This window comes from Camellia sinensis, chromosome 4 (genome assembly GCF_055761805.1).
Source record: "Camellia sinensis isolate YWXY chromosome 4, ASM5576180v1, whole genome shotgun sequence".
NCBI lineage: Eukaryota > Viridiplantae > Streptophyta > Magnoliopsida > Ericales > Theaceae > Camellia > Camellia sinensis.
The window spans coordinates 28,287,600-28,299,168 of NC_138964.1; the positions used below are offsets into that span (position 1 = coordinate 28,287,600).

The 11,569-nt window shown below is 37.9% G+C and overlaps 1 protein-coding gene across 2 annotated transcripts; it reads right to left on the reverse strand.

Moving 5' to 3' along the window:
• Positions 1–259: 259 nt before the first annotated feature.
• On the reverse strand, positions 260–2,386 carry LOC145823284 (uncharacterized). 2 transcript variants are annotated; one of them, XM_082922860.1, is made up of 4 exons: positions 2,269–2,386; positions 1,901–2,192; positions 1,732–1,779; positions 260–529 (listed from the first exon to the last, which is right to left on the reverse strand). In XM_082922860.1, exons 1-3 carry the CDS (start codon positions 2,353–2,355, stop codon positions 1,763–1,765), a joined length of 396 nt encoding a protein of 131 aa, XP_082778986.1. In that variant the 5' UTR covers positions 2,356–2,386; the 3' UTR covers positions 260–529; positions 1,732–1,762. The 2 variants fall into 2 exon arrangements, with proteins under 2 accessions (XP_082778986.1, XP_082778985.1); XM_082922859.1 differs by having other exon boundaries at positions 1,872–2,192.
• Positions 2,387–11,569: the final 9,183 nt, after the last annotated feature.

An 11,569-nucleotide genomic window follows, 5' to 3' on the forward strand; every position in this document is an offset into this window, starting at 1 on the left:
AAACAAAAAATGTCACAATTAAACAATTACTTTTAATATGTGAAACTTTTTTTCATCATATTCTAGTTGGGGTAATATCTGTCAAAACACTTCCAGTATACAATACTACTAATAAAACTTATAAAAGGCGTGTCAATAAAGCACAAGCATTTCAAAGCCCAAATGATGAACTAAAGGTTTAAGATCTAACACGAGGCCTTTAAAGGACTGGGAACATCATTGTGAGAAGACATAAAAATGCAATCAAGACAACCAAACATGCAGAACTAAGCTTCTTATGGAGCTCATCCAATTCCGATTGATAGCATGAGAAACCACATGTGTTAACAGCATTAAAATCCACAAGCAAAAATAAAGGTGAATAACCAGTAGCAACAATAATTCTTTGTTCTCACATGATAAAAAAATCTTATTCCAATCTCTAATCAGAGTAAGAGGGGAAGGGGAATGGAGGCAGGATAAGACAAATCATTGCTTACTTCTAATATCCATACTACCCTTGTTTTTTACCGGTCATACCTGCAACCACCTGCAAAGATGCAATCCGAATAATCAAATTAGTGAGATATCCTAGTCCAGTATGACAATTGTATTTGGTAATGGAAGTGGAGGATTTGGTAATGGAAGTTAACTAGTCCAGTATGACAATTGTATTATGCTCTGTCAGGACAGTACCGGACAACATTTCTTTTATTTTATTTGTGTTTTGTTTTATATCATTGATCTGTTGAGAATGTCAACTTTCAAGAAAGCTACAAGCCTGCAACTTAGAGCCACTTTATTGGGAACTGTGTCTCTATGCCACTGCAGTGTCTTTTCAAGGATCCAGACAAAGTTACTGTTGGTAGTGGAATAGTTTGCTGACATAAAATGATAGAATAATTGATGGATTGAATGTGAATATAAGGTTTAGGAGACTCTCTCTCTCTTACTATATATATATACATATATTTATTACAAAATATATATACATATATTGTCTGCACTTCAGGTGTTGCCACAATATGATTGAATTAGAATTAACAAAAGATGACATATGTCTGCACTTCAACATGTCTACACCATGAGAAAGTATAGCATTATAGAGCAAGGCAGCCACTGGCCCATGGAGCATTCATAAAAAAGAAAATTAAATCCGAATATAAGCTTCGTATAAAAACCTCCACAAGTCCATCTTCTAATCTCCACCAAATAAAATAAGCATCATTCATCTGTGCACCCAAAACTAACATAAAATGAACTGTGTTTACATCATTTAAGCAAATAAAAAAGATGGCATATCATGTACGTAGTGCCTCCATATACTCAGCTTTCTATACCCACCAGAATATAAAAGCCAAAACCACTTTACCCATCCCATGTAACATGTTCCTATGACCCAACTCATATAACTTTCTCTGTTATCACAAAAGGATATGCATATGTATATCACAATGTGAAGGCTGTCAAGGAGCAATATATAGTTTGTCCCTAACAAAGTTCTCAATAAACCCAAGGGCAGGATCACAATGAAATTCATGTGTTTCATTCAATATCAAGTTGGTGGATAGCTAGGTTCTTAATCATTTGAAGCCATATAATTAATAAATGACATAATGTACCTGTTCTTTCATGTAGGGCATGAAAAATTGAGTATTTGTGCTGCATACATTCTCTTCATACACAGCAAATATCATAAATACATGCATGGGGAAATATAGTGATATGCAGAAATATAGTAGAGTGGCATACCTATTCATTTTCTTTTGAAGCTTGCTGCCCACTAGATGCATCTGACACCTACAATATGTTAGTATAATGTGTTAATAATTTCCATATGTATATATGCAAATTGATAAAACGTAAAATTCGTCAATTTGTAAGTATTGCACCTCTCTCAAGCTCATACTCCTAGCCATACCCTGTGACTCTAAGAACAAAACACGTGCCGTTAGGTTCTTGATCATCGTAGTGAACCTAGACTCAACGTCTTGTGTCACACGCTGTGTGATCTCATCAATAAATGAAGGGGCTGCTAATGATTGGGATGGGCCGCTTCCTCGCGCATACACCGCACTCCAGGGCACGCCTCTCCCATAGGTCTTGCAATACCCATGTCCATCCTTCCCAAGGATTTTATGGTAAATCCCATCGCAATACTCAATCGTATGTTGCTCCTTAGGAACTTTCCAAAGATGCGCATTATATTCCTCCTACATTTTGAAAACATAAGGACAATGTTTGGTAAAAAGCAAAATATGTGTAAAAACATGTAAACCATAGACATACCACAATTGCTACCACATCAGGATCATTCAGGTTGTGTGCCCTCTTCCAGAGACTCATCTTATCTATTCGCTCTCCTTTATGTGTCATCTACATTTTTTTGCAAGTTAAGAGCTCAAGTCTTCACAACATAATAAGTCAAAAATTATGTTGACATCCGATTCACGTAATCAATTGACATCCGATTCACGTAATCAATTGACATCCGATTTGGCAAATCAATCCAATTCTTGTCCATCTTTCTATTTCTTTAACTGTTTAATATGAAAAATTAAATTAAACAATCGGTCGTAAAAAAATAGACGCAAAAGATCATATTTCTAGTAGTGACAACAAAATAAAAATATGAAAAATTAAATTAAATAGAAAATCAAAAAAAATAAATCAAAAGAGCTTAAAAATTGAATGCTTAATTACATACCTAGGTAAAAAGTAACCACCACAGCAAGTAAACATTCATTATAAAAAGAAAGAAAATCTTTATGAAGCTCTACACTTGATAATAAAAACAACACATAAACATATAACATGCTATTATGGAGTTTTGAACTCATTTGGGAGAAATTATATCAAATAAGACTTAATCAAATCTTAATGGAAAACACTTGGTTGAGAAACTAAAAAAGAGCTATCCTCTGTTTGGGTTGAGGATTTAGTTTTAAATGAACGTCTAAATTCGTTAAGTATGGCCATCTGTTAACTAAACAGTGAAAGTCCTTAGGCAACTACTTTGGCCAACCTTCTATAAGTTGGACCAAAGTTTCTTCCATTATTTGTCCTCAGAATAAGGGTGGTGAGAAGAGTTTTAGGCTATGAGGCCAAACAATCCATTCTAGCTAGTAAACTATTTGGACTAATGGTCAACTGTGGACTAATCATCTTGAACACAATTTTAAGTACAAAAGATTGAAAATGCTCTCTAACAACAATTAATTGAATTAGTGAAAGATGTGACTAGACGACAAAAATCACATATTTGTTATCAACAACACTACATATTCAGAAAATTTATCTTGAAAGTAAATCAATAATTTACATTGCAAGTACTCCTCACTTCCTACTAAATTTAAAACTACCTCATACACCTCACTTTCAAAGTAAATTTCAGAGTAATTTTTCATGGTTCCTAGCATTTTTAATTTATTATATTGTAGATGAAGTAAGGACCTCTTCCATCCAGAAGATAAGGATGCAAGATTACTTAAAATTGCAAACTACTTCACTAATTGGATACAAAACATTAGATAGGTCTCTCTCTCTTTCTCATGTGGTAACCAGAGATACGTGCCACTTGTGGTTACATAGAGAAGAGATGGAAGATATGAGATTGGATTGTATAAATGAGGATCTTGACATGCATAACAAGACAGAAGACAGAAGGCAGAAGGCATTGTACATATATATGCCTTGGCCGGAGTCAGCTAGGTCCTTGGAACATAAGTAATGTTTATATTTTCTTAACTACTCTGCCGGCATGTGTAAAAATCACATGTGAAGATATTAAACCAAAACCACTTCATTGTTATTTCCTTTCCCTATGTCTGGGTTTTTCCATCAATTTCATAGGAAACTCCACCTCTTTCTCTTTCTTTCTCTCTCTCATCTATCTATTTATATATATATATATAGAAACAGATGAAGATAGAGTCCATTGTGAGGAAAAAAGACTCTTTCAACTCAACTTTACACCCTTCCAATGGCCTCCTCAGGCCTCTGCAGATGCCTAATTGCATCCATAACATTGCTTTCATTTTTTATCAGCACAATCAATGGCATTGATATTTATCTAGAGTGGATTGTTTCCATTGACCCGACCGATCCCATATCACTTGGTCAGCCTGTAAGTCATAACGGTGGCAGTCACTAAACACTTTTTTTACCCTGCTTGGTAAAATTTTAATGTTTTATTTAAATGGATTGTCTTCCTAAAAATAGTTTTCTTAAAAAAAAAAAACTATTGTTTAGTAACTAAATTAGAATCATGCAGTTTTATGTCAATCAACAATGATTATTGTTTGCTTGCTTCCATAACATGATCAACTGTTTTTGGGCAAAAACATGGTTCCAAAAATAAATATTTGCACTGGACATTCCCAAAAGGCTATATATAAACATAAATATACCAATTCACAATTCACACACCATAAGCCAATGTTTTCCAGCACAATAGTAATCAACAAAAAAAGGTTGACCGGACTAAACATGTAATCAATTATCATATGTACAAAATGTGCATGCAACTGATACTAATACTAAAACAGGTTTTCAGTCTCACCAATAGATAGTCATTTATAAATAGTTCACCTGTTCACATGTGAAGCATGTGTCTTTGTCACTGTTAGCCTTGTATATATAGTGATACAATCTGAATGAGTTATTTTTCTTTTATTCTACTGTAGAAATGTTTTCATGTCTATAAAGCACAACTAAAACTCCAGTAAACTCTCCAGCAAATGGTGTGAATAGGATACGGAGCTAGTAGTCATTCCGTAGAACTCCTGCTCATTTTCTATAAGCATAAAGAAGTAATAAATCTATACCACAAAAAAGAAGTCATAAATCAACAAGAAATGTAAAAATGCTGGAACTACCAAAGACAACCTGCTGCATACGAGTATTCAATACAAATAAAATTCAGTGTCACATTTGTCTAAACAATGAACATTAAAAAAATAACAAATAAAGTTTAAAAATTAATCTAAGTTGGAAGGATCTGAAACAGCTAACATATTTCATATTTCATAATCTGTTTCGTTTGATGGACATAGAAATGGAATGTATGTATGTATATAGTTATACATTACATGGATATATATATATATATATAGAGAGAGAGAGTACCGAAGAGCAGAGAAGAGAGCTGGATTACAGAGACATCAGATGGATTATAGATATCATTAAACACATATAATAGATATAATAGAGAGAGAAAGTTGGATTCATTCATAGAAATTAGGCTTACCGATTATGAATCAAGCGAAATCTTCAAATCTTCATCAACAATCGATCAAAACCTTCAAATCTTCATCAACAATTGATCAAAATCTTCAAATGAACAATAAAATTGTGATGGAGAGTCCAAAGAGAGAGTCGAACAAGAGAGAATGAAGAGTGAAGAGTGGAGAGAGAGAGAGAGTTCATACCGTTAGAGGTCGGTCTTCAATGAAGAGAGTGAAATCGATTTGGGAAATAAGGGATAGATAGGGCTGAAAGAGATAAGGGATCGATTTGGGAAATCGATTTGGGAAATACGGGATAGATACCGTTGGAGGTCGGTCCTTAGGTCAATCGTTTGCTGGGAAATAAGGGATCGATTTGGGAAATTGAAAGAGAACCGAAATCGATTTTTTCCTTCCTTTTTTTTTTTTTAAGTTAAGAACACGATTTGGGGGTTTAAATAAAATGACAGTTTGGTGTAAAAAGTGATTTTTTGCGACGGTTAAATAATCAGTCGCAAAAAAATAGACGCAAAAAGTCTAATTTCTAGTAGTGATCAAACAATCAAGACAGATCGACACAACGATTTTACGTGAAAAAATCACAGTTGGACACCTCCAATTGTGATAAAAAATAACGGGCAACAGCTACAAAACAATCCACTAAGAAGATATAAATGAATTACACAGGTATACTCTCAATTATCTAGCGAATCCACGCCCGAATTGAACCAACCTCTATGTATCTCTTCCAACCTCATCTTCACCTCGGAATTGTCTTGATGATGAGTTACTCCAGAATCCATCAAAGCTACAGGCTCAAATTCTTCAGAATCTACCGAAGAACAATTCTCTCTTTTGTGTAGAACAAACAAATAATCCTTTGATGTATACTCGTTAAACCATGAGTTGAATACTCAATCAAAATATCAAAGAAAACTAGCAAAATATCCCCAGATATAAACCTTAGAATCCAAGAAGAAGATCTGGAGAAGTAATCCAAGATTTGGAGCAACTTGTCAATTTATAGAATCTAAAATCGTGAGGTACGCTCGAGCGTGGGAATGGACGCTCTGGCGGGAACTCTATATGACGTGTTCCGCACTAGGGTGTACGCTCGAGCGGGGAAATGGACGCTCGAGCGTGAAAACACGAATCACAGTATTTTTGCAGACACGCATACTTCTGGAACTCACCAATCTCCGCTCGAACGGGGGAATGGATGCTCGAGCGGGGAGGCAACTTTGAATGCATTTTTGCATTTTGCTTCAGGGGCGCTACCCCTCGACCCCGCGAGCTGACCGGGCAGCTCGACCCCCGTCTTAATAAGCGAAGTGACAATCTTGAAAGCATTATGTCACGACCCAAGCCCGCCCCTATAGGTTTAGCATCGTAACCAGCCAGTAATCCTTTGATTACCGAAGGCCTCTGAACAGATTAACAAAATTAAGGGGCTAGCAGAAGCGAATACATAAATATAATTGTCCAATGAGCTGTGCTGACTTATATGAAACAGAATAATTAAAACTTTATATACATATTCGGTAGTCAACCATACATTATACCCACACACATTACAGTATTTTAAGCACAACCAACAACATCAAATCAAGTCTTATACATATACAGGACCCAAAGGACTGAACATAGGACACTTCGGGAACCTCCACGTGAGGCGCAGTGGTTGGCTGACAACAGACACACAGATCCGAACAAAAGCCTTCGGGCTTGAACTCTAGAATGCTCACCTATATATGTATATATACAAACAGTGAGCTAAAGCCCAGTGAATAACATTAAAGTAAAGGGGGTTAGTGATCGAAATCCGAACATATCATAAGTGGAAAACAGATCAGAGCATAGTCATTGTCATATCAGAACATAATAATGGTACATCCCATAGAACACATTACAGAACGTCTTCCAACTAGAGTAATCGATTCCGGATACCGATTAAACACATATCACCACAATGATGTAGCTAACGAGATCTTGTAAACTTGTATGTCATGGACCTGCATTTTCATGCCGTCCCCCATGACTTGGGACTATCTATGGATGCCATAATAGATTTCAAACTTGGGATGTTCGTTCACGTAAACAGATATCATTTCAGAAATCATAGCTTATCACATTTCATTTGGAACATAATTTCATATAAATGTATCTTTACGACAACGTTACTCATAGTGGTTTCAGCAATGGTCAATCAATCCTCGAGTCCTGACCTACAATCACAAAATAAATAACACAAACATGTCTTATCATTACACATTCAAGTGGCCAATAAGGCATAGCTTTCATTACATTGGTTCTTAATCTTTCTTATCACATTGCCTAAAACACACGCACTTGCAGTCTCGGAACTTAGTACATTCTTTTCTTAATGCGTTTCTAGTCCATAACCTCATTACCATGGCTTAAGTAAAGCTTAGGAATGCCTAAGGTGCAATGAGAATGCCAAAACATGAATTGAAACACTTAGTCAAATTTTCTGAAAATGAGGTCTACGCTCGAGCGTGGGTTTCACCGCTCGAGCAGACATGCAGACAATGAAGCTCCACTCGAGCGTGACTTTCCCCGCTCGAGCAGACTGTAAACTCTAAAAAGTACTGGTGTAAACGTCCCTGAACGTCCCGGGAGGGAATCTCATTTTGTTCATTTGGGCTCACTACAGTTCAGGACTCAATGTCACGGTCCTGTATCTAATCTCGCAGAGTGCAATGCAAGACCGATGAATCATCAAAGAGTCCAAATCTGAAAAATCGTTTTGAAAAATAGATTTTTAGAAAGAAGTGCCAAACATGGACTGCTTTGCCAGATATAGAGTCGCCACCTAAATATTTTATTTTGGGTGAATTTAGGAAACCCTGACTCGTGCCTAAGGCCACGTGTCCGTCATCACCAAAGTTGCCTTGGCTCAGGAACTTGGCTACGATTAGGGAAGGTCACTTCGTTAGTAATCCCGCTCGCCCGATCAAAGATCGGCCTCTACTAACCATGATATCAAGTTTTGAAAATGTTATGCGTTCTTATTCCGATTATTAGCCTAGAGTTACTATGTGATGCGCACATCATGCAAGTATAGACTGGATTGCCTAATTTGGAACAAAGCATCGCATATCCGTTTGTTTTGAAAATGGATTGAAGTTTGCTACTCGCAAGTAGGCTAAAACACGGGTTTCGACGAATTATTCCAATTCAAGCAACCCAACCTTCACCCACAGGCATTCAGGCAGTTATATCACATAAGCACATTGTCTCATGGCAAGCATGCTGTCATGTTAACACTCACATACATGCAAGATACTAAAGCATAAACACTCACAGTGTACTCCGAGCTAAAACAAGGAACATGTTAGTAATCAATGCATGACCCTAGCTATGTTAAGATGGCTAATGCAACGCATGCAAAATGCAACTAGAATGGGCTTGGCCAAGCTAAGAATGGCATGTGGAATGCGACAACTCGATACACGTATTCAAGTTGGAATTGAAATACTATGCAGTTAGCATGATGCGCCGAGCCCGGTGCATGCAATACAGATGAATGATGCAAACATGCGAGCATAAGTATGCTAATTGAAACATGCCCTAAACTAACCATCAAAAGCTAGTAAATAAAAGGGAGAAAGATGTGGGGTTGAAACACATTCACACACGCACGCACACTTATTACAAATTCGCCCTCTCGACGGAGGGTCTGAAAGAATAATACAAACCAAATAAATAATTAACTACTCTAGCTAATTAATTATTACAGACCCTTAATTAATTAACAAATTAATTACAAAATAAACTAAGTATGAAATTCAAAAGGCCGCCGCAGCTCCGCCTCGAAATGATTAGATGATGCATGCTCGATTCGCCTTGCTTGGAAACCCGTTGCCATGCCTCTGTTGCCTCTGTTTGCACTGTTCTGCGCCTCTGATAGTTGTGAAAATCCTAAGGCTGCTTCTGAACCACTCCCTAAACACTTTGGGATGCCACCGGCCGAGAGAAAACACCACCGGCCATGGAAATATGGTCATCGACCAAATATGGGACCACTGACTGGGTATTGATAGTCGGCCGGCATTGAAAGTTACCGACCGACCATTTCTTCCTGCAGAATACTGGTTTTGCTACAACAGAGGACAGACAGTGCACGACATGGAATTTGCAAGCCAAATGTATGCACGACCACCCTCCCTATCATGCTATGAACTCAAGGGAGTATGGCTCTCGACCCTCGAGCCACCAATCACGCATTTCGATGCATGGTGGCCAAAGATGTTAAGTGTGCAAATCATTATGAATGAATGCAACAAAACAAATGAATGCTACACACTCTATCATGTGGGATCAAGAGTGTCGGCAACCGAGGATTGAGGTACGTTTCGTCACTCCAAGTACGACGTCCCTCATTCCTCATGTTTGGTTTGACACCCCAAACCAAACATAATGCAATGTATGTATGCCATATACAATACAAAGCATGTAACCAATGCAATGTAACATGGGAGTGTAAGGCAATGTAACATGAGCATGCTAAAAGTGCAATGTGACTTAAGCATGTACACAAAACTAAGGTAACAAACATGTCAAATGCAACACAACCTAAGCATGCAATTCAAACTAATGTGACATGAACATGCCATGCATACAACAAAGTTATGTGATGCAACTAGCTAAACATCATGCAATATACCGAATCGCACGAACATAATGCAATACAAGCATGCAAATGTCATGAACGCAAACATGCCCAAACGGACTTAAACCAAAAGGCACCAACATGCGGAACAAACATGCACACATATTGGTCTAAACACTATGCAAATTCCATGTTAAGATGCCTAATGCAACACATGTGTAGACACCCCATTTTTGATCGCCCTTAAGACTTGGGCACTACTGATGGTTTACTTGGTGGTGAAAGGTGTGCAGGGCAAAAGTTTGATTTCTTCGGCAAAAGGAGAGTCAAATCCTAACCTCACACCCCATTTTGGACCAAACTATTTTGAATGGTTTTTAGACCTTAAAACCTTCTCTTTCAAAACCTTTTTGAAAATAGGTTGTTACGATGTCCCGACGCTCGCATTTTGTTAAATGTCGCGCCTTTTGGTAAACCGAGCAAGGACAGAGTGGAAATGAATGAAGGAGAGATGAAATCTTTGAAAAATCTTTCAAAACACCTTGTTTAGGGGTTTGGAGTTGAAGAAAATGGGAAAGGAGAGAAGAGAACTAGTTTGGGAGAAGTTCGGCATGACTCCAGGTAGGACCAAAACTGCGCGGCTTCACCAAAAGAGGGATATCTCTTAGCACAGTTAGAGTTCTGATACAAGGCTGCCACCATTGGAAAGCTTACTTCCGGGGCTTCAATTTTCACAGAAGCATGACCTGAAAAGGCATCCATATGAAGGAGTTAGGCTTTCTTCAAGTCGGGGACTAAGGCTGATTTTTTATGCTAGCCTCTATGGAAGTGTGCCGGCCATTAATGGCCAATGCCTGCCCCATGCTGGCCAAAAATGGTAGGGTACCGGCCAACAATGATAAGGTGCCGGTCATTGATGCCAGAAAGCAGATTTCAACAGATATTTTATCTCCAGTTGGCACAGCTGTCTTGGCTGAGATATTTTCGACCAAACCTTTGCTTTTTGCTATATATGAGGCCATATATCATATATTCAAGAGGGGTAGAACACTTAGAACTTCTTGAGCAAGTTTTGAGAGCCTCCCTCTCTACACCTCTCTCTCAACATTTCTCTCTCTCAAGAGCTCTTGAGCATTTATGCTAGAAGGCTTGCATACAACTATCTTCAACCTATCAACCCTTGAGAAGAGTTGATCACCATTGGCTTGAGGTCCCTTGGAACATACTTTTGGGCTGATCGAAGGTTGTTTGGCTCAGAGTTAGGGCTGTTTTGCTGCTATCCTTCAAGGTTCTTCAAGGGTAAGCACTTGCTCTTTTGAAGCTTTGTTTTGCATGCTTGTTTTACTACCATTTCAAACTATTTTTGGCTTGGTTTTGAACTGAAGAAAGGTTTGATTTTCAGCCCTAAAAGTATTGGTTTAAGCCTTGTTTGGCTACGGGGTTGTCTCTCCCTTTTGTTCCTTAGCTTGTTTAGCTTTTGAGCCATCTTTCAAGGCCTTTCATAACAACTTTTCGTGGCCTTTGAACCACTGAAATCCAGAGGATTTTTAGTGGTAAAAACCCTATTTTGAGGCTCAAAATAGAAGAGGGTGGTCCCCCCCTCCTCTTGTCTTGTTTACTTGCATACTTGGCCTTCCAAAGGAGCTCCATTTTGTATGTTGTGAAGTCATATTTCAGGCCCTATTTTGTGAGTTTTAAGGTCTACCTTGACTTTGTCCAGAGCCCTTTTGGC